This window comes from Lepus europaeus, chromosome 9 (assembly GCF_033115175.1).
Source record: "Lepus europaeus isolate LE1 chromosome 9, mLepTim1.pri, whole genome shotgun sequence".
NCBI classification, from domain to species: Eukaryota; Metazoa; Chordata; class Mammalia; order Lagomorpha; family Leporidae; genus Lepus; species Lepus europaeus.
The window spans coordinates 68,583,316-68,607,288 of NC_084835.1; the positions used below are offsets into that span (position 1 = coordinate 68,583,316).

The 23,973-nt window shown below is 46.2% G+C and overlaps 1 protein-coding gene across 1 annotated transcript in view; it reads left to right on the top strand.

The window, feature by feature from the left end:
• Positions 1 to 23,973, top strand: part of COLEC12 (collectin subfamily member 12) — a 201,716-nt gene that overhangs the window by 144,728 nt on the left and 33,015 nt on the right. The window contains exon 3 of the mRNA XM_062201437.1: positions 15,932 to 16,054. Within this exon, the coding sequence (XP_062057421.1) occupies positions 15,932 to 16,054 (123 nt within the window). The remainder of the gene's footprint in view (positions 1 to 15,931; positions 16,055 to 23,973) is intronic.

Sequence of the window (23,973 nt, forward strand, 5' to 3'; positions counted from 1 at the left end):
GACAAATATTGCTTATAGTGTTCCCTTTATTTCCTCTTAGACATTCAGGGATGTATTTTTGAGGACATCCAGGGTACCGTTTTGCCTCCTTGCCCAGCGGTTTTGATCCCCAGGAATTTACCCTGATGTTGAACCATTTACCCTCACAGGCTCCTCGTTGCCATTGAGACACCTACAGTTCTTCTGATGCCCTACAGGCTTGCACATGAGCCAAGGGGTTTCAGACAACAACCTCGGCCTTAGACGTTTGGAAGAACCCTGACCTCCCAGCTCCTTCATGGAACAGGGCCCATGTGCGAGAGGAGGTTCGAGCTCAGGCTGAGGGAGCAAAGAGCAGTGTACAGAGGAGTTCAGCAGCTTCACAGGGGTCTGGCATTGTATGTTCTGAAAGTCACACTGGCACATAGGAGAGAGCTTCAGGAAGTTCATGGACAGTGAGTGTTGGGAAAATACTCTGTGTGAGTCTCACAATTTTTGCACTGGGGTGGGCCTTGGGCCTAGCAATTAAGATGGCCACATCCCATATCCAAGGACCTGGCTTCCACCGCAGCCATGCTCCCCCTTCCAGCTTTCCGCTGATGCTAATGGAGACCCTGGGAGGCAGGAGGTGATAGCTCAGGCAGTCGGGCCAAGGGCATTCAGGGGATAAACCAGCAGATGGTAGAGCACACACATTCTCCTTCTCCCTCTGAAATAAGTTAAAAATTTTTTGAAGATTGTTTTTATACCAGAATAAACTTGCCTCTTGGATTCCATTTTTCCTATATACTTTAAACTTTCTGGCATGTCTTTGTCTTGGCCTTGGTTGGTACTGGACCCAGGGGTGCACGAAGCATGTGTGTTAGCTGATGCTCCTCTGCAGATGTCCCAGGAAACATAGCAAGCAGAATTTTGCAGGGGCTGCCGCTTGCCCGGGCACTGGAGTTCTGTTAGAACAGTCAGCACTACCCAGTGCTGAGAAGCCCGCAGGGGTTCTTAGCTGGGACTGACAGAAATCAACATAAGGATTTGTTGAGAATGACTGATCCCATGCCCAAGAATGCAAACCATGCAGATTCTGGTACGTAATTATATACCATAAACTATAAAGGACATATAGTGGGTTTTGATATCAGGTTCCAGCTCCTGCTTGCTAAGGAACAGGCAAAAACCCTTCATCAGTGTGGCTAACGTCCCGTCTGAATCGGTTTCCATGTGTCCACGCTGCTCTTTCTCTCACTGTGTGGTCACACTGGAGAGGCCTACTTCTCATGTCAGGGTCACAAGCATCATGGGAGATGGCACAACCACCCCCCTCAGCAGCCCACCACTGGGGGTTGGGGAAAGGGACGCGTGATGACGTCAGAAACATTGTCACACATAGCACACTTACATCCCATAACTGGTAGGATCAGCTATAAAATTATGACTTAAAGTGTGCACTGGTGTGGCAGGTTAGATGCTACTTGCAATGCCCACATCCTATACTGGAGTGCCTGGGTTCATGTGCCAGCTCCACTCCCGTTTCCAGCTTCTCCTGACGCACAACCTGGGAGGCAGTGGTGATGGCCCAAGGTGTTGGGTTCTTGCGGCCCACGTAAGAGACTTGGATTGAGTTCCTGGCTTTGGCCTGGCCCAGACCCAGCTCTTACGGGTATTTGGGGGAGTGAACTAGCAAATAGGAGATCTCTCTTTGTCTCTTTCTGTCTCTCTGCCTCTTAAATAATATAAATAAAAGTTTTTTAAGTGCGAGGGGGGAAAAGACACAGAAGGCTGTATATTGTTCAATTGCATAACAATGTTCTATTTTCCACTAAGATGAAAATTTTAAAAGAAGAAAACCATGAGTGCCTTCCTCGCAGCATCAACCTGTGTCCCATCCTCCATGCCCACTGCCAACAGGGAGCTGAGGTCTGTGTGCCTCGTGAAGCTGAATACACCCATCTCGCCACGGGGTTCATCACCTTTTGCTGCAGAGGTGCAATCCCTGTTTCCTTAAAGATGGGAAAGGCTTCACTTCTTTGGCTAGAAGCGTCATCCTGCTGGCATATCAGACTGAAAATAGTACCCTGTCCAGGATATGTCATGTCCCTTCCTGTGTCGCATCAAACGTCCCCTTGGCCCAGAGTGTAAGGTACACCCTTGAATCCCTGGAAGCTCTGTTTGTGTGAGCTTCTGTCAGTGTCAATAATTCTTCCAGGTGTACTCTCTCCAACGTGAGACAGGAAGCTGTTTTGCCCCTGCTTTGGCCCCAGCTTCAGAGGTTTGAAGTCTTTGGCTTTCAGCTTTGGCACGGTGACTTTGGGACTATGGCCCTTGACTTAGGAGAAATGAGACAGTACAATAAAAATGAATCCATTTGACCTCTATTCCCTGTTCCATATTGCATATGGGTAGGTCAAAGGAAAGAAATGCAGATTAGAGAAGAACTTTGAAATGTGTTTTCCAGAAAAGAGTCTTTCCTCATCTAACCACACACCCCGGGGTAGGGGATGTCGGACACGTGGGGGCTGCCAATCAGGTGCAGACAAAACCTTAACGTTGCAAGCTGATATGCCACTTTGGAAGCAAGAATCTCCACAGGAGAGGCCACAGCACTCCATTACTATTAATTTTTTTCAATTTAATTGTAAGACAGAGACAGACAGTGAGAGATTTTCCATCGGCTGTTCACTCCCCTAACTGCCTACAACTGCCAGGGGCTGAGGCCAAGCTGAATCCAGAAGCAGGGAACTCGATCCAGATCTCCCATGTGGATGGCAGGGACTCATCTACTGGCGTCCTCATCTGCTGTCTGCCAGGGTGTGCATTAGCAGGAAGCTGGATCAGAAGCAGAGAAGCTGGGAATCAAACCAGGCAGTCCATTTGGGAAGCGGAGTGTCCGAAGTAGTTTCTTAACTGCTCTGCCCAATGCCCACCCCCAACAGTGCTTATTTCTCTACCCTGCATAGAGTTGTCCCTTAATATTCTCCTGGGGTATTGACTATAGATCATTCAAGTCCACTATATAAAACGGCATAGTGTTTGCATATAATGTATGCACTTCCTCTTGAATACTTGAAATCATCTCTTTATGATACCTAATACAACATAAATACTGTGTAAATAGTCATAATGTTTATGGCATGGCAAGAAAAATATATGGATATTGAATACAGAAGCAATTCTTTTTCAAATACATTCAATCAGGTTGGCTAACTCCGTGGTTGCAGAACCCATGGATGTAGAAGGTGGACTGTAGTTGGCTCATTTTCCCTTGATGTCCAAGTGATTTTGCCATGGTTGTTGTGTAGGTGCCTATTTCACACCCTGATTGTTTTGCCTTCACTCACTGGAGCCTGTCCTTTATGACTCACAGAGATAGTCTGTGTCATCCCTAGGTCCCAGTAAGCAAGGTACACTCCCGGCTTGTTAGGACACACATTACCTAATGATGGAGGATCCCTACAGTCTGTTCCATAAGCCATTTCCCTTTGCCATAGCTCTTCCTTGTCTTGTATTCTGACCAGAGAGCCACAAGTCTATTCTTTTCCTCCAGAAACACCCAATTGTTTCCAGCCCCCTTATTCTGTGACCCTTTCCATCCGTCCTAGGCCTGAGCTGCAGAAATTTGAACAAGGGAGCTCTCCCTGAACCCCAGGGCCTTCCTGGAGCTCTGACTTTTCCAGCTCCACTTGGATAAACATTTCTCACATATGATTTGTGCCCGGTTGTGGTGTGTGTCTGGAAAGGAAGCAGGAGTGGGAACAGACAGATCTTCCTCCAAGCTCAAAGCCATGAACATTGATTTGTGTGCAGCAGTCCTATGGATAAAATTTAGCACATGTACAATCACACAGGCATTTGGTCTCTGTGTACCCTAGTAAATTAGTGCTTCTAATTTTATAAGCACTGTCATAACCCCGCAGTTATAAGTGGGATTTTTTTTTCCCTTTGACTCTAGTATATATTCTTTTGCTTTACTAGGTGTTGATTATTAGGTGTTGTTTCCCCTAAGAGCCATAGAAAGAAACAGGTTGTTTCAGGGCAACCAGTAGGTTGTGTTGACAGGTGGCTGGTTGTCTCGACTAACTTCACTGCTGGATTTCAGCATCACAACTGCCTTCCGGCAGGAAGGAACTCTGCATGGTAGTGAGAGCTATAAAGTCCAGACTTAATTTTATTCCTCATTTAGGAGTGGATGTTTTGTGAATCCCTGAGCCCTCCTTTTTCAGTTCCTCTTCAGGGCCACGCATCACACGAAGAGAATGAGACACGTGTGCGAAGGGACACTGCCGGCCCATCCCCAGTAGGACCTAAGCTTAAGGCTTCTGTGCCAGCAGTAGGGTTAGGAGGCCTGTGTTTTCTTGACTGGTCAGGCTGAGCCCACCGCTGCTAGCACAGACAGTGTGTGTCTCAATGTCAGGCTATCTTACCTTCCTTTGCCAAACTCTTAGATTTTCTTCCTGAGCCCCAGTTGGAATTTTAATTCCTGCATGATTTTAGGAAGCAAAGAGAATGTCTTCCGGACTGAAAAGTCTCATCCAAATCCCTTCCTCGGGGTGGCTGTTTAGCCTGGAGTCCCTGAGTTTGATCCCCAACTCTGCCTCCTTATTCCAGCTTCCTGCTTATGTGGACCCTAGAAGGCAACATTGATGACTCAAACATCTGGGTCCCTAACACCCATTTTGGACCCCTGGATTGTTGAGTTCCTGGCTCCTGAAACAGTCCTGGCCCTTGAAGGCATTTGGGGAATAAACCAGCAGGTGGGAGTTCTTTCTGCCTCTCTAATTAATTAACTTTTGAAAATGAAATCCCTTTCTCTGTGATTTCTCCTTCATCTGAAACTAATGTGTCCTCCATAACCACCAATCCATAGGGTGACCTGCTTGGGCCCCATCTCTTAACTTTGCCTCGTGCACTTCACCTGGGTGACAGCTCAGGTCAGTCACTCTGTCTGTTGTCTCCACATGAGAAGGAAAAGCATTTTCAAAGTGGTTGGTCAGAGTGAAAGTACACAATGAAACTTAAACATTGCCAGTGTCACTAGGAGCTTAATATTACCTTCTCCCATAGAGATAATGAATTTGAAATTTACTACATTTAATTCACAGTATCTTATGTGCACCAATGCCACTAATAGGAGTGCATATAAAATCTCTATAACCTGCAGAGGAATGGAAGGGACAGTGTCCAGTGTAATCCTACCATTCCCAGGCTTGACCGTGTCTGTGATCTTGAACTTCACGAGTGACTGGCGTCATGGACAGAGGACTTGTTTGACTTCGTTTAAACAGGATAGGTTCTGTGCACTAGGAGAGAGGCTGGCAGGAGTTTAACAACCAGCTTTCCAGAGGCAGAGTCCCCATCTGTATGCTGGTTTTTGCAGTGTAGATAGTCACGGCATGATCAATTTCAAGCTACAAGTCTGAAGAGAATCACTCGTGTGTGTTCATGCATAGACACATGCAAGAATGTGCACAAATGTGTTGTCATCTAGTTAGTTCAGCTTTAAACTGTTTTCTAAATTTAACTCTAATTTATGAACACTTCAGCCTGGAAAATTTAATAAGCATACATTTTCCCATTTGCTTTCCATTTAATTATAATCTACTGCATGCCTTCTGACTTTTCTGTGAAGTCGTCTTTTTGTTTTTATTTTCCAGCTTCATTCCTTTGTCCTCTAAAGCATAACTGTCCATGCTGTGAAAAGATTTCTTCCTGTCTCTGGCCTTTGTCCCATTTTTTCGCAAGTGTGGCTGGTGAATGGGTTGCTCCTCCCTAAACAAGGGCCTCACTTCCCTCACAGCCTTCGTGGGCAGGCGGTCAGCAGCTAAGTCCCTCCTAGTTCCCTCATTATTTATCTGCCAACTTCTCCTCCTTTATGATGCTTCAGGTTGATTGACTCGCTTCTCATTAAGCTGCAGAAATGAGGCTACACTCAGTACCGAACAGCATAATTGTTTTGAGACAGCGATGGTAAAACTGTGTCCTTCTGTCTTGGCTCTTAGCCTCCTTCATTCTGGATGCCAATTGTCATCTTTACTTGAAGACAGTAAAAATCAAACATTCCTAGAGGAGTGAGAAAGGCCCGTTAAGCTGATTAATGTTTTCATTTACATAGAATTCCCATCCCCCTTTTCTTTCCCCATCCAAACACTAGTTGTGTCGGCAAAGGAACTCCAGTAAGTCTGTGTGACAGTGGATCTGAGTACTTTTCCTGCACCTGCTGTGAGGCGTAACTTTCACGTGCCCCGACAGCATTCCGGTTAGAATGGCAACTCCGCTGTCATTAACTGAGATTTGTCCTGCTCGCACCATGCCCTGCCGTCATTACTTAGTCCTTCAGCTGCCCTCAGAATGACACTTTCTAAAGCAGCGGCACTGGAGGCAAGCGTTGGGTCATGGCTTATGTTTTGTGTATTTGCCCTGTCAGATGTAGCATTGTGAGTACTGAAAGACACAACATAGTGTGCTGCTTTAGGGTTGGGGTGCATGGCCCTCTGGGGAGGGGTCTAAAGGTATGTTTCGTCTTCCTTCCATTGGTGGTAGCCCTTACTCTCAAGTCCCGCCTCCAGACATCTGTAGGTTCCCATGGACCAGCCTTGGTGGTGCAGGAGGAACATGGTCTCATGGGTGTCCACGTTCTGCCGGTCAGGGCCCTGGACAGGCTGCGTCTTCCCGGACACCCACATGCCAGCCCGTAGGACAGTGAGATCCGAGTTCCAGTCATCTCCTAGGAGGTTGGGCACCACAGTGGGAGAACAGACTGTGAAATCCCCTGCACCTGTGAAGTGGCCACAGTGAGAGTGAGCAACATTGATGGAGGAAGTGATGGAGTCCTCTTCCCGCTGCTGAGATCCATGCACTAGTCATGGACCAAGGTTCTTCAGAAAGTTCATGAAAGTGGAGTTCAAAGATAAGTTTATGTGGGTGCCCCGAAATGTTGAAACACATGCATAGATTTCTCATTAGAAAGCCCGTGGAGGATATGTATTATGAAAGAACTATGCTTGAATTTCAAAAATGTCTTGATCCAAAACAAACCTACCTTTGGACTTCATTTTCCATATACTTTTGGACGTATCCTTAAGTTTTATCAGCCTACATCATGTGCAAAGTATTAGAGAGTTACTGGTTTGCTTAGGGAAATGTAACAGCAATACTTGGAAAAATGCATCCCCTACTCCTGTAGGAGAAGGTGGCCATGAAAACAGCTTTGAAGGCCGTGCTGCGGTTCACTAGGCTAATCCTCCGCCTGTGGTGCCGGCACCCCAGATTCTGTCCCGGTTCCTCCTCTTCCAGTCCAGCTCTCTGCTGTGGCCTGGGAGGGCAGTGGAGGATGGCCCAAGTGCTTGGGCCCTGCACCTGCATGGGAGACCAGGAGGAAGCACCTGGCTCCTGGCTTTGGATCAGCAGCTGTAGCAGCCATTTTGGGGGTGAACCAACGGAAGGAAGAGCTTTCTCTGTGTCTCTCTCTCTCTCTCACTGCCTAACTCTGCCTGTCAAAAAGAAAAAGAAAACAGCCTTGAAATCATCTGAGAAACACTTAAATGAGTGTAGGTGTGTGCAGCGTAAACCACGCAGGTACTGAAGGAGTCAGGTCCAGCTGGACTTGGGGGCAAGGCTAATTAGGAAAGGAATCGTTGATTAGGAAATCTGTAATTTGGTAGAGAAGGGCCAGTCTTCAGACTCAGAGCAGACCTTGGGGAACACAGCAAGCACAGGTACCCCCAGGCCCTTTCCCACACTCCTGCAAGCTTTTCTGCCCAAGTGTTACTCTATGGAGATGCCTCTAGCTAAGCAGTTTAAATGGCACCCACTTCCTCATCCACCTGCTTCTGGCTCATTCTTTGCTTTCCTTTCCCCAATAACATGTCACCTGCTAACATACTATAATATCCTGCCTCTGGGGTATGTGTTCCATAAGGACAGAGATTTCTGCTGTTTTGTTCATCGTTGTACCTAGTGCTTCATACTTAGTTCTTGAATAAGTAGGGTGTGTTGGGAAAGGAATGTGGTAAAGTGAGCAGTGTCTTGGGGTCTAAGGAACTTTGGCTGGGAGTCAGCCTGAGTGCCAAGGCCATGACTGGCCCATGTATAAGCTGGGGTGGGCAGTATGGTTCCTGGGGTGAAGGGTCCTCCCTGGTAAGATGGACATTGGCTGAGATGACAGCTGGTGCTACTCGTGGCCCCAGATTCTGATAACAAGCCTGGCTTTTTTTTTCCTCCAAAGAAACCATTTATTTAATGAGTACAAATTTCATAGGTACAACTTTAGGAATATAGTGATTCTTCCCATCATACTTGCCCTCCTTCCCCACCTCCTCCTCCTCCTACCATTCTGAATCCCATTCTCCATTAAGAAAAAATGAAAAGAAAAAAGAAAAAAAAAAAACTGTTCCTCAACAGTCAAGACAAGGGCTGTTCAAATCACTGTTTCTCAAAGTGTCAATTTCACTTTTGCAGATTTCCTTTTAGGTGCTCTATTAGTTATTACAGATCAGGGAGAACATACAGTATTTGTCCCTTTGGGACTGGCTTATTTTGCTCAGTATGATGTTTTTCAGATTCATCCATTTTGTTGCAAATGACCGGATTTCATTTTTTTTTTTACCACTGTGTAGTATTCTATAGAGTACATATCCCATAATTTCTTTATCCAGTCTTCTGTTGATGGACATTTAGGTTGACTCCATGTCTTAGCTATTGTGAATTGAGCTGCAGTAAACATGGAGGTGCAGATAACTCTTTTATTTGCTGATTTCATTTCCCTTGGGTAAATTCCCAGGAGTGGGGTGGCTGGGTCATATAGTAGGTCTATATTCAAATTTCTGTGTTACATAGTGGTTTTACCAGTTTACATTCCCACCAACAGTGGATCAGTGTGCCTTTTTCCCCATATCCTCATGGCCTTTCCTTTAAGGCACCAGAGTAAACTGTGGAATCTAGGTGGTATTAAAAAAAAAGTCTTAGGGGCAAGTGATTGAGTGATTGAGCCACTACATGGGAGGTTCCTGGCCCATACTGAAGTGCTTGGATTCAAGTCTGCCTCTGCTTGGATTCCAGCTTCTTGCTAATGCACACTTTAGCACTTGGATCCCTGCCACCCATGTGGAAGACCTGGATTGAGTTTCAGTCACCTGGCTTTGGCCTAGCCCAGCCTTGACTGTTGAAGGCTTTTTTTTTTTAAAGGCAAAATGAGAGCAAGAAGGAGTGAGAGATATAAATCTCCTATCTACTGGTTCACTATGCCAAATGCTCACTACAGCTAGGACTGGGCCAGACAGAAGCCAGGAGCCTGGAACTCCATCTATGCCTCCCATATGGGTGGTAGACATCCAAAAGTACTTGAGTCATTATCTGCTGCCTCCCAGCTTTCACATTCACAGGAAGCTGGATCAGAATTGAAGGTGGGACATGATCCCAGGCACTCTGACATGGGGTGCAGATGTCCCAAGGGGCAGCTTAACCCACTGGCACCACCCCTGTTGCAGGCATTTGGGGGAGTGAACCAGTAGATGGAAGGTCCTTGTCTCTCTCTCTCTCTCTCTCTCTCTCTCTCTCTCTCTCTCTGCTTTTCAAATAAAAGGAAAAAAAAATGGTACAGATCTTGACCTTTTAAAAAATGATTTTTGCCAGGGTACTCCAGAAAGATTATTATTATTTTTTTTTTTTTTGGAGGGAGAGTAAGAGGCTAAAGAGAAGTTATTTTTTTAAACACTGCTTGATATACCTTCCTTTCACCATCTTTTATGCTGACTTTCCTTCACCCAACTCCTGAAACGTGAACATCCACCATTGTCCGGGTCCATAGATGAATGAGCCATCGGAGCCTGGCTTCTGAGGCTCCCGTTTCAGTAATGAGAACTTCCGAAGAAAACCCAGCAGGAGCAACCAACTTGCTTGGCTTTCCAGCTTAAACCGATCAAGGCCCCTGCACGTCCCATAGTTTACTTTGAAGTTACAAAGCTGCCTTCTCTTCCTGACCTACCCCACTCCAAACATCCCATTCACTGCCTGCGGGGTTATTCCCCTGAGGGGCTAACAGGCCCTCCCAGCCAGGCCTCCAAGCCCATCCTGACCGCTCCTGGACATAATGAGCATTTACTTACAATGGAATTACCTAGCTGCTGCTTGGCTGTGTCACCATAGCACAGCAAGAGAAATGACAGCCTGTAATAGATAACTTGCTGGAGAGGAAACTCTACTGTGCATTTCTGAGAAAGGCTGATGGTCAACACGTGAACGGATGCTTCTGCACCCCTTTATTTTGACAGAACGCTTTTTCAGGTCCAAGCCGTCAGCCCTCTGCAGGTCATCCGTTTCTCCATTCTTCCTCTTTGTCTTATTTTTCTCTTCCAGAGGTGAGTGAACTTAGAGAGGCAACGTGTGCGAGATCAGCATTCAGCTCCCAGCTCAGCCGCTCGCCAGCTTGCCTGCCCAGCCTCTTTGACCCTCTGAGTTCCTAAATCTATAAAATTGGGATCAGAATCCCCTCTCTGTAGGAGGGGTGCCAGGCCTGTGTCAGGTCCTCAAAACAGCTCATCCTCAGCCGTTCTCTGCCCTCGCAGCCGTCGTAAACTCACCCCCACAGAAACGTCCAGGGACCTCCTTCCAAATACCTGGGCGTGGCTCTGTGAGGTGGCAGGCTTGGATGACCCACGCCCGGGCTGCATTTAAGATTCAGCACTTAATCACAGAAGGACATTGCGTGGTAGTGCCAGCTGGTGAGGTTGTCGGGGTTGTTGACTGTTCACGCTGTGCCTCTAGAATGAAATGAACAGAAACAGAGCCAAGAGGACAGGGCCAGTGAGGAGGGCGGATGTAAGAGATGTGATCGGTGAGCTCCCCAGTTGAGTGAGGATTCCTCTCCTTACAGCTGAAAGCACTTGTGGACAGTGCACACGATAAGGGATGTCTGACTATAAAAACCGCAGAGAGACAATAATGGTGCTCTTTGGAGACACTGTAGATAATCCGGCAGACACCATATATTCTGAGTGGGATTGTTAGGTCTCCAGTGATTCTTTGTTTAAACAGAGTATAAAGTATAAATTTTAAGCAGATAAGACACTTTTTTCAGCATTAAAGCCAAACTGAAACTGACCACTGAGGGGGAAAAATATAATACACATGAGAACATTTTCTATTGATATACGTGAAGACATTTTAATTAAAAAACCTGCACCCTGGGTTAAGTGTGCATAGCGTTGATGTTAGTTCAGAATGAATGGTGACTAATGCATATTATCATAAACCTCTTCTGCCTACTTTTCCTGGTTTGAATGCATCTTTATAGTTGTGGAGTTGCCGTGACGCTAACTAAATCTGTAGCCCATCATTTAGCAAATGCCCTTCATAATAGGGAGGAGCTAATTGTTTGTGGGATGAAGTGTTTCATGTGTTTAGCCTTTATCCTCCTGATATTGTGTAACATTCGCACAACTAACCAGGATGTTAACTCTTATTGTTTTTGTTGCTTTTTGAGGGCATTTTAATGGCATATGGGAATTTATTTGAATCATCAGTTTTACTGTTAGAGCCAAATTACTCTCCTGGGTTTATGGGAATAGATGCCACCAGGCAGTAGATTAATAACTACCGAAAAACCACATGAAAAGGTCACTACAAATCTCAGATCAAAAACTCTGGTTTTCTGGGTTTTGCAATCTACCAGCTTTTGGAAGCTTCGCTTTGGTAACGTGATCTTTATGGCAGCACCACTGGGCAGCAGACCCTTGTGATAAGTAAGATAGCCCAGAGGTGCCCCCAACATGCCCACGGAGCCGGGCTCCACCTACCCAGGACAGGGGTCCATCTGTGAGGACCCATTGTAACAGACACTCCTGTGGTCTGTTAAACAGTGCTCCTTTGGTGGGACACACTTGGCCAAGAGTAGGAGAGTGAAGGAGATTCTTTTTTCTCCAGAAAGATTAGAAAAACAGACTGGAGGGGAGCCTGAACCACAGCACTTGGGAGGGCCCTTTATGGGGAACCACAGGAGAAAGGAATTCTCATTGCTGGCCCCTTGCACTGTCATTCCTGGAGCGCTGGGGTCATTCTCTGCAACCAGCTCACCGCCCCTGATTGGTGGCCTCACCATCCCCACACCCCTTGCTTGCGACCTGTTACTGGAAACAGAGCAACACGGGAAACTTGGATTGTGGGCACTGGGGACCCAATTGTCAGCCCATCCTGCACTTCCATGGGATATTCAAGGAGTTCACCAGCGTGATCCTGGCTCCACCGGGCCCCCAAATGTTTTTGTATCACAAAGACTTGGACACTGGAAAAGACATTCAAAACCTGAGCCAAGAGTGCAGTTCAGCGGGAGGTGGTTTGAGAGGGGTGACCAATGGCAAGGCGGGGGCCCTGCAGGCCCCTTCCGCTTGTGGCCTGCTAAATTACACATGTGCAGTTCGGGCCAGGTTTTCTGAGAAGCTGTCTCTCGCTGCTCAGAGCAGTACTGCCTCGCTTCCTGCACTGGTATCCTTTCTCCACAGCGCCCTGCAGATCAGTCCCCTGCCCTTCCTCCCCTGCCACCCCCTCCCCCCATGGGAACAAAATCCCCAGTCTCTGGAAAGTAATGCTAAGAAAACAAACACTACAAAGGCTGGTAACAGGGGGGTATCTCTGCCGAATGTTTTTTTGTGACCATCTAGGTTCAAGGAGGAGGGGTCCCCAGCTCCGTGCGCCAGCAGGGTCCCTTTGTAGTAGGCATCTGTATGTTTGGCCAGATGTCCTCCCAGGGGCAGGCAGAGAAGGAAAGATAAAACAGAATTCCTATTAAAAATACGTCTCGGGAGGGGAGAGAAAAACAAGACGGAGAAAGTGTGTCAAGTGGGAAGGGAGGCCGAGACATGTGAGGCTGATTAGAAGCTGATAGAGTCAGCGCTGAGAGGCGCACCCTGGGAGGAAGGGCCCCTGCGATGGGGAATGCACGCCGGTGACAACTGTCTGGGAGTGGACGTGCATGGGGCCACACACACAAGATGCCTGGTGGCAGCCTGGGGCCAGCACACAGGGAGGGACCCGCGGTTCCTGCTCTGGCTTCGCTTCGGCCAACCCTCACTTTCCTCATCAGTAACACGGTGACACTTGCCCAAGAGACCTCGCTGCCACCTGCTAGTCCCCAGGGTCTCTTATTCCCTGTAATCTCTACTCTGACCAACTCTCTGAGAGTCTTCTAGTGGAATGTAAGGAATCACCCTGGAGAGACAGAGAGCTCCTCCACTGCAGTGCTGAAGTCCAAAGGCGTGGAACCTGCCATCAACCGGGGAGGAGTTACCCAGGCCTTCTGCAGGAGGTCGCTCCAGCGTCTCCAGGTCTGCCATCTTTGTGTGTTACAGCTGCCGCCAAGGCGAGATTACAGTTTTCTCAGCATGGCTGTTTGTGGATTCACTTATACTCCCGCCCCCTCCCAATTTCAGAAGTATTTTCACCCTTACTGGAGGGAAGGGGTCCTCATTTTGTTTGAAGCCAGCAGATTAAGAGTGCTTAAGAGGTGGTTGTGTGTGTGTGTGTGCACTCATCCTTTAGTTAAGGGTAAGCCATTGAAAAATGTTTTGTTTTTGTCTTTGGTTTTTGTTTTGTTTTTTTTTCCCCACCCATCTTGGCAAATGTCATGAGGAGAGCAGGATTTTAGCACAGGGTGAGGCTGGATTCCAGCAGAACTGGAAGAGGAAGCTTCCGTTGCGATGAGCGGATCTCACCCTAGGTTGGTGGCAGCAGCAATGGAGAGGACAGAATGGGCAGACAGGAACAGGGACACAGAGGATAGCGAGTGGCGTCTGGAGTCTCGCACACATCAGAACCCCCTCTACGACGTGTATAGGACGTTGTTTCAGCTCTCGCTGCCTTGCCTGCTTGCAGGGTTGTCTGAGGGATTAGGAGGTGGCCTGTGACATGCTTAGCTCAGAACCTGGCACAGTGTAGGCAGTAAATGAATAGCACTGAACTACAGATGGTGATTGTCATGATAAATACATATGAAGTGAATGTGGCAGAATGTTAAAAGCTGCTGAATTTTAAAACTAAAAAAAATTATATTTAAAAATATATATCCCGTGATATTAACAGTGTCTGGTGATTGGCTGAATTGAAGATAAGTACTCAAGAATTCATGGTGTTTTTTTTTTTTTAATTTAGTTTAACCCCTTGAAGGATTAGGATAATGGTAACATTTAATGAGTGGAAATAAGAAAGTTGGGTGGAAGTTGAGATCTGGCCTGGCAGGACTGGAACTGAGATCAGTTTTGGACCAGCGAGTTGGCACTGAGACCTACAAGTAGCTATTTGAAAAGATGGAAGGAGAGTACAAACATGGGGGAATCCCAACACAAAAGACATTTATTTACTCCACGTCTGTTTGATCAATCTGGTTTTACAACTTCATCTTCAGGGAATTAGCTAACCAGCCTATGATCTTCTCAACCAGACCCTTGCTCCTCAAAGTGTGGTCCAAGGTCCAGGCATCACAGGATCTTGTTAGTGATGCAACATCTGAGCGCTTCACCTCACACCTGTGCATTTCAGCCATGTGATTTGTCATCACTTTAGCCTTTGAGATGTACCACTTTAAGGTGGTTGCTGGACCAGTAGCATCAGCATCACCTGGGAACTTGTTAGGAACCCAGGCCTCCTGAATTAGAAAGGTTGCATTTTGAAGAGCCCTCCGAAGGGTTCTGATGCACCTCAAAGTTTCAAAGCAACCCTCTAAGTTATGAAACAACTTGTGAAACAGGCAGATTGGACCCTCTCCCTGTATCTGTAGCTCAGACACCAGAGAGACTGGCTGAACCCTGAAAGCTGAATTGAAGTCATTGTTACATGCTGTTTCCATCACCATTTTGCATTAAACACAGCTGAAGAACTCTTTTCACAAGAAGGGCGCTATGCATAAAATTACAAACCGAAGTCAAGAGACATCAACTATCACTTAATCCTCATGACTTCCCGGTGAGCGCGGTTACGGGCGATCAGTCCTCTATGTGCTCTCGCTCGTGGGCAGCACTGTTAGGAGACACACGTAGAGGCGAGCAGGGCAGGGGAGCACAGGGCCTGACACCCTCACAATGTGATTAAGGTGTCCACAGCCTTTGTTCTCCGTCTTTTTAATCAAGCAGATGGAAAGTTCTCTTTTAACGAGTTCGTTTCTAGAGTCGCTTGCAGCGGTGATGCTGGATTACCACTCAGAATGTTTTTCAAAAAGGTGAGCTGTAAGCAGTAAAAATGTACCTCCTGTCATCCAAAGTACCTGGTTCTTCTATTTGTTCCCTAATTGTCATTCAAGTCACTGTGGTGACTTAACTAAGGGTCAGTGTCTGTTTGCTGGACACATGTAATGTATTAAATTACCTGTGTTTTCAGATAGGTTCTGGTCCATCACAGCCAATGGCCTGATGATAAGCTGTTTCTCTGGGGCATGGGGCCAGGGGGCGTAGTCCTAACATACAATGTTTGCCAATTTCCATGGTGTAAAGTCTTCCTCCAGGGTGATTTCAAGCAACCAGCAGTTTAACAAGAGCTCCCAATGCTTCTGTAAGTTGAACAATGGTCTCTCACAAGCCATCTGGGAACAGCTCTAGCACATGACTGAAGCAAACATTGAGATAGGCCACAGGTCTATCCAGGGAGTTGTCTGAACCACTGTCAGTCCACTAATGTCTAATAACAAGCAGACTTACATGTTGTAAGTCTTTCGTCATATACAGATGTTTATTGAAATTATTATAATTATCATAATGAAATTTGCTTTAAAGCTATTCCATGAGACACTTATGTGCTATTTAAGTCATATTCAATCATAACATAATGATAATATTTAAAGTAGTTATGTTGGTAAATGGTATGTTAAGTTTTAAAATATTTTTTCCTTGTAAAGCATACAGAACAGTTAATCATGGTCTTAGACCTCAAGTGCACAGACACTTTTGTTTTTACTGCTATTGACATTTGACTTCTCTTACAGGTATTCAGGAAGGAACGCAATGCACCAAGTGTAAAAACAACTGGGCACTGAAGTTCTCTATCATATTACTGTACATTTTGTGTGCCTTGCTCACAATCACAGTGGCCATCTTGGGATATAAAGGTAAATACCCCTTCTGTTTACCTCCCAAGTACTGTGTCTCCCCTCATTAATTCTCTTCATTAACTTAAGCATGAAGAAAACCCACTTTTGCAAGCAGAAAGTTCCAGGACCTCAGAGGCTACCCAGATCCATGGCTGTTCAAATCTCGTAGATAAAATGGTGTAGTATTCACATTTAACATTCACAGCTCCTCCCATATACTTTAAAACATTTGTAGATCACATATCATACCTAATACAACCTAAATGCTATGTAAATCATTGTTGCACTGTATTTAGGGAATAATGACAAGGAAAAAAAGACTGTCGGTGTCTGTAGCCAATTTTTTCCCAATTTTTAAGAAAAGATTAATTTAACTGAAAAGCAGAATAACAGAAAGAGGGATTCTCCATCTGCTGGTTCACTCCCCAAATGGCTGCAAATGCCAGGGCTGGGTTAGGCCAAAGCCAGTCAGGGACCAAGCACTTGGACCATCATCTGTTTCCTTCCCAGGCTCATTAGCAGGGACCCAAACCAGCGCCGTGATGTGGGATGCTGGCATCACAAGCAGTAGCTGAGCTCACTGTGCCACAGTACCAGCTCCTTCCCAAATTATTTGCAACCTGCAGTTGTTTGAATCTGTGAGTGCAGAACTGTGTTTCATTGTCACAACTCAGGTGTAAAACTTAGCCACATCCCGAGCTCCTGATCTGTATCCTGAACTGCCAGTAGCTATGGGATGTAGAAGGCGGAGGAGCAGTAATTCCTTCTGAATAGTTTCAACAATGACAATGGTTCTCTGTGAGTTATAAATTTGTTTCCCTCTTTGTTTCTTTTTCCTACCTATCTCCAGCTACTCCCTCTTCCTCTTTTTTTTTCCCCCTCTTATCACTAAGAGGCTGTCTGGAAACCCCGGAGTTGGCATACAGGAAAACTATTGACAGAGGAGAAGCAAAACATAAGGTCTCTGGAGATAGGACTAACTTCACGCAGGCACTGGCCACCTCATTCCCTTTTTTCCTCTTCAGCACATTTCCTGTGGTCACCCTTGTTTACTTAGCTCCGTAAAACACTGCCCTGTAGAAGCGAGCCGCGGAGGCAGCATCACCACCTCAACTCCACTTGATAAAGCGCTGGGCTACACAGGCCTGGCTTAAAAGAAAGGGAAGCTTTCTGTCTGAACCATGGAGGCTCACAGACTACAGAGCGGACTCCCCTGCCCCTTCTGCCCTCTGCCAGAGCCCACAGGTGGGAGGTGTCGCGATTGAGAATCACGGACCACATAAACCAGCTTTTACAGAAAACAGCCCAGGAGCCCTCTGTCACAGTCCCAGGACACAGACGTGGTGTCTTCAGATCCTCAGCTTTCCCTGACACACCACCAGGGGAAAGTTCCCACAAGCTCTCCGATCCTGAACCGGCCACCTGACCTAGGCAGAGAAGGCTCGAGATAAATTCCTCCGATTTGTGATGCCTCCCACCGCTGTCCCAGTGTGTTTGAACAAGAAGGGCTTCAGAACCAAATGATCCAGTTCAATTCATTTTTTAAAAAGATATATTTATCTGAAAGTTAGAAGAGAGAGAGATGTTCATCACTCCTCAAATGGCTGGAATGACCAGTGCTGGAGCCATGAGCTCCATCCTGATCTTCCACATGGTAGCAGAAGCCCAGGTACTTTGGCCATGTTTTGCTGCTTTCCCAGGTGTGTTAGCAGGGAACTGGATTGGAAGCAGTGCAGTTGGGACTTGAACCAATGCTCTAATATGGGATTCTATCATAGGTGGTAGCTTAACCCACTACACTGTAACACTGGCCACTTGATCCATTTTTTTAATTGTTATTTGCTTATTTTATTTGAAAGGCAGAGAGACAGAACTTTTCCATCTGCTGGTTTATTCTCCAAATGCCTGCAACAGCCATGGCTAGATCAGGCCAGAGCCAAGAGCCCAGAACTCCATCCAGGTTCCCACATGGGTAACAGGAGCCCAAGTACTTGGGCTCCAACTGATGCCTTCTAGGGCACACATTAGCAGGGAGTTGCAATCAGAATTGAACCATGTTCAATTCTTGATCCTGCCATCATCAGTATAATTGCAGGTGTTTAGTCAGTACTTGCTAGAGAGCCAGCCTCGTGCTAAGTCTTTGATGAGGCTCTGTAGCCTGGGTAAGAGTCAGTGCCTCTTGGCGGTTCTGATTCCTCACCTGTGAAATGACAGCCCAACTGCTGCTTTCCACGGTGGTTGGGATGAGCAAAGAGGACGTAATATGACCCCTCTCACACTGTGGCTATGAAATCTCTGTTCTTTACTTCTTCATACATGCCTTTACCCACTATACCTGTCAGATGGCAAAGCATGTTGAAAACCCTCAGTATATTTGAGGCTTCTCAGTCCCACCCCTAAGGCCCTATCCATGGAAAATCACGTGCATCATAGAGTACGCTGACTGATGGATTTGGGCAATGGAAATCTGGCGAATTGCCAGATCATTTCATCCACTTGCTATGAGTTAATGTAACCTGGAGTGCCTTGCGCTTTCAGATGAAGCAGCAAACAGAGCAAAGGATGAGGAGAGGCTGTGGAGTCGTGCGGAGGACAGGCAGAGGGCTGGGGTGGGAGCCAAGGAGGGAAAGAGGGTGCTGTGTGTCCCAGGCAGTTCTCGGGGCTCTTCCCCTTTACTAGGTTATTTTCCTAATCATTCACTTCTCCATGACTTTGCCTAGTGAGTGGAGATGAAAGAGAAGTTTGAAGTCAAACAGCCACTTAGTAAGTAAGTTCCATTAGGGCTCAGTACCGTGTGATGTTGGGAGTACACAGTTACTACTGAGAGGTGAAAGTGGTGATTTTTACCTGGGCTAAGAAATAAGGTCTAGGAATTTCTGCCCTAAAACTCATACAGAGAGACCTAAAGGAGAAGTTTCTTTTTTTTTTTTTTTTTTCATGTTAGAGAACAAGTACTCCCTCTGTTTCTATCTATTGAATTTCTTTTATTTTTTTGGACAGGCAGAGTGGATAGTAAGAGAGAGAGAAAGGTCTTCCTTTTTGCCGTTGGTTCACCCTCCAATGGCTGCCGCGGCCGGTGCATCACGCTGATCCGAAGCCAGGAGCCAGGTGCTTCTCCTGGTCTCCCATGCGGGTGCAGGGCCCAAGCTCTTGGGCCATCCTCCACTGCCTTCCCAGACCACAGCAGAGAGCTGGCCTGGAAAAGGGGCAACCGGGATAGAATCTGGTGCCCCGACTGGGACTAGAACCCGGTGTGCTGGCACCGCAAGGCGGAGGATTAGCCTGTTAAGCCACAGCGCCAGCCCCTCTGTTTCTATCTATTGAAAAACTCTTCCAGCCCCGATGTGTTTCACATGTGCTGGCCCAGTTCCCCGGGCACCTTTTCCCTGCTGCAATGGCTGCTTGCTCTTGGTGTTTCACTTGGATAGCGTGTCCTGCATCGAGCCCCTGAGAGTTGGGTTCAACACCCTCCTGTTTGTTCCTGTAGAGCTCTTTGTTTACTCTTAGCCCTGTCACACAGCGGCATCATGGCCAGTGACCTTGTCTGTCTCACCACCAAAATGATAAAGTTTTTATAAAGACTGTCTTCGATTTGTTATACCTCCCACCGGCACCTAACCTCACACAACTCAAACAGGTGCTCGAGAAAGTTTACTGAATGAATTACTGTAGGATGGATGGATGGGGTAGATGATTAGGACTAAATTTTATACAAAGAATAGATGCCAGGGGGTCTGTAAGTCCATCTGCAAGTGGGAATTGCTTCCCCTCAAGGCCCTCCCTACGAACTTAAAATCCTAGAAATCCACTTGGTTTGCTCTGTGGGCGTAATCTCAGCAGAGTGGAGGGAGACGAGACCAGTGGAGCCTCTTTTCCTCCCTCTGATGCCCTCATCCCTCAGGACTCTGCTGACAGAGAGAAGATAATACAACATGCACTTTTGGTTTCCAGCACGGCCTTGATGAACTAAAATGTTGATGTCTTCCAGATGTTCTTTCTCTTCGTGTGTACAGTGGTTCCCATTTCTCGCTGATAAAATTCCGGTGACCCAACACTGAAAGAGGCAGAAAGATAAGACCCGGTTCTCCTCTCACACATCTCCCTTTGATGTCTGGAGAAACTCTTCTCCATTAAAAAAAGGGAAAAAAAAAAGAATACTCAGTGAAAATACACAGTAAGGTGTTTCCCTGAAGAAGTTGAAAGGAAAGGAAATAGAAACCCCTTCACTTATGAGAGTTGGCAAAGGCAACTCTCTCCTGTCCTCTTTGTCTCTCACTTCTGCAGCTACAAGTTAGGATATAACGAAGTTCCTTCTAGAGAATTTGCCAAACAGCCAGGGAATCACTTAGTCACTCACACTGGGTCTGTAAGGTGGCTGTGACCGTGAGGCGCGGCAGCCACTGTGCACAAAGCCTGTTCCTGTTTACAGCTTGGTACAGCCTCTGCCCTGGGCTTCTGGTCATTAGCTGATGGAGCATCCTGGCAAAAGCTGTCTCTTAAGTTCAGTGGGTCACATCTCCTCCAGAACATTCTCTGAACAGGGAAATCCTACTTTACTACCCTGCCCAGTCCACAGCATTCTTAAGGTAATTAGGATAAAGAAGAAAGAAATATGAATTTTTCTCAGTAAGAATCTCATTTAAGGGACAGTGTTTGGTGTAATACTGCTTGGGACACCTGCCTCCCATATTGGAGTGCCTGGATTCAATTCACAGTCCTGCTCCTGGTCCCAGCTTCCTGCTGACGTACAGCCTGGGAGGCAGCAGTTGAAGGCTCAGATACTTGGGTCCCTGTCACCCACATGGGAGACAATTGGTTCCTAGCTCTTATTTTGGCCTGGCCCAGCCACCAGTGTTGTAGGCATTTGGGGGAGTGAACCAGAAGATGGGAGACACTTCTCTATCTTCTCTGGTCTGTCTGTCTGTCTCTCCCTTTCAAATAAATAAGAAAAAAAAATGTAAAATAATCTCCTAGCCATAGAATGTCAATCTTCCTACTAAGCTCTACCAAAATAGCAATTACAAGTGCATACGTGGGCTTTCAGATTATATCAAATCACACAGCAGAGCTCTGTGTGTTCCTGATAGCACCCTACAATTAGATTTTGTGTTTGCCATGAACTTTGATAGCGTTCCAGGCAGATATGCCTTTAATGGAATTCCAGGTAACTGGCACCCCTGGCACGTGCAAGCACCATTGAGAGGGTGTGCTTCTTTCTCAGCACCAGGATCAATCCAGTAGACGTCTTGGGACTGAGCCCTAGGCAGGAACTCTGTGCTCTGGTCTTGTTCCCTCCTGGGGCCTCGGCCTGCGTCTCTTACATCCTCAATGTCTCGCACTGTGATACCACACACATGGCAGGTGCTTCATAAACATCTGGTGGTGATAACTTTAAAGAAGACATAATCCTTCCCCTCCAGGGATTTTTCTTTTCATCAGAGGACCCCTGATTCAGGAAAGAGAACTGCTAAGTGAAAAGTAATCCGGGATTACAGAAAGAGCCTGATAGAACACTTAACAGTTCACAAGATGTGTAACCAGGTTATTGGATGTGTCTGAGGCTCAGTTTCTTCACCTGTAAAATGGGAGCTGTGAGGACAAGCTGAGGTGCAGTGTGCCCGCTAAGAATATCTACTTTTAGTATGATTGGTAGACACAGTAGCTGCTGCCATTCTTATTCAAAAAAGGGTTCAGTTGATGTGCCGTGGAATCAAATCACAGAGAGTGATTAAAAACAAGTGAGTGACAAGTGGAGAGGTTAGTGACCTGGGCCTAGGGAGGATACCAAAGTACCTTTTAAAACACAATTGTTCATTTATTTGAAAGGCAGAGTACAGAGAGAGTTTATTGTCAGGTTATCTTATAGAACTGCGCTTTCAGTGTTTGAAGGGGAACAGCTCCAGGTTTAATACCTGAAACACCCATGTTCTGAAGAGGACGTATCTGCTGAGAAGCAATTCCTAGTAGAGGGAGCCTGTGAACAGCCAGACTGCTGGTGATCCTTCTGTGTTTCCCGTTTGTTTTCCTCATGTAAGAATGAGCAACAAACAGGCCCATGTTTCTAACTAGAGTAAGATAGGATGGCTCTGCCACTATGTCTCTGATTAAGAATTTTAAAGTAACCATCAACGAAAATACTTTGTACTATTACAGCAAGTGCTAGTTCTGAATCTCCTTCAGTTGAGTATTTTTATGCACCAGCAAGCTGCCAGCATTGCAACCCTGAGGTTTGTAGTTTTATACCAGGATCCTATTTTTAAACAGACACCCCCACCCCTCCATCCCCAGTGCATGTAACAAGTTCATTAGCACTTGTGGGAAGGGCACCTAGTTTCCTTGCTGCACAGAAAAGTTAATAGCTCTTTTTTAAAAAAATATATATAGAGAGAGATAGATATAGATTTATTTATTTATTCATTCATTCATTCATTCATTCCCCGTACTCTAAGCAAATCCGAATTATCTGTCCTAACAGTTCTGTGCTTTTTAAAACTAAAATGGAAGAAAAAAGCAGAGAGGGTAGAAAATGACTGTCAGCACATTTAGAAGATTCTTTGGCTTCCAGGAAAGAAAGGCAGGACTTCAGACCCTTCGTGTGGTTTGAGGACAGACCAAGGCATGTGTTTTGATTTGAGGATCAAAACTGAACCTAAACTCGTAAACATTCCATATTTTATATTAAAAAAAAAAAACCGTAGCTTTGCTAAAGCACATATGAAACATTCTGTTCTCTAGAGTTTCCAGGGATTTAGGGGCATGCATGCCTATCAAACAACCCGAAGGTATAGATTACTGTAACTGTACCTCTGTGTCTATATAGTAATTAAAAAAAAAAACAATAAATACTCAATGAAATGTCCTACTCGGTGCCAATGCTGAGGCCTCCCTGGGTTAGCTGATCTGTAAGTTTGTGTGTGAGACCCATATCTCAGCCTGGTTTTCACAGACCTCAGCAGCCACTATGCAGACTCTGACTTATTTAAATAAATGACATCATAATATTTGTTGAGCACCTACTGAGCACTACACACTGGTCTAGGAGATGAAGATAAAACTGAATACAGATGATCCCTAACGTATGATGATGGTTCAACTTAAGATTTTTCACCTTCTTGGTGTGGTACAAAGCAATAAGTACTCAGTGAAAACCATGCTTCAGATTTTGAATGTCGCTGTCTTTCTGGGCTACTAAAATACAATCCAGTTCTCTCTCATGATGCTGGGCAGTGGTAGTGCAGCTCCTCATCAGCACCACGGTCACAATGGGACCATTACCCTGCAGTGTGCTGCATTGCTGAGTTAGGATTTAGGAGTATTCTTTGCATTTCAACTTATGATGGGTTTATAGGGACAGAAAGTAAGTCAGGCCTTTAAAGAGCATCTGTACAAATTTTCCTGCCCTAAAACATCTAGTAAGCAAGCCGTGACAGCACAATGCACTGAGTCCTGTGGTACCAAAAGCTTCTTGCCAAGAGAGTTCTGCAAGGTGCCCCTCAGCAGAGGTTTCCTCGGGCAGTGACAGGCTGAGTCTTGAAGGGCAGGATGGGCTTGGCTTGGGGAAGAGGCCAGGGAAGAGCATTCTGCGTCCAGAGAGGAACACATGGAAAGGCTTGGGAGAGAGAGAGAGAGAGAGAGAGCATGTGGTATGGTGCCCACATCTCATTATGACCACATTACAGCAGGGGAGGGAAGGGATGGGGGTGCAGACTGAGCTCCTCCAGGGCTAGTTCCAGGATCCACGGAGGAGGTTCACTTTGGGTCCCCCAAACACATGGGAACTTGCTTCTTTTTCCTGACTGGAGCCAGGAGAATCTTCTTGTATGATATATAGGTAGAGCACTTGATGAATTAATATAAACGGGACCTATTAGCTCACAGTTAATATATAAAACATTCATGCTAAAAGGCTTTTGGGGGCCTGCACCATGGCGCAGTAG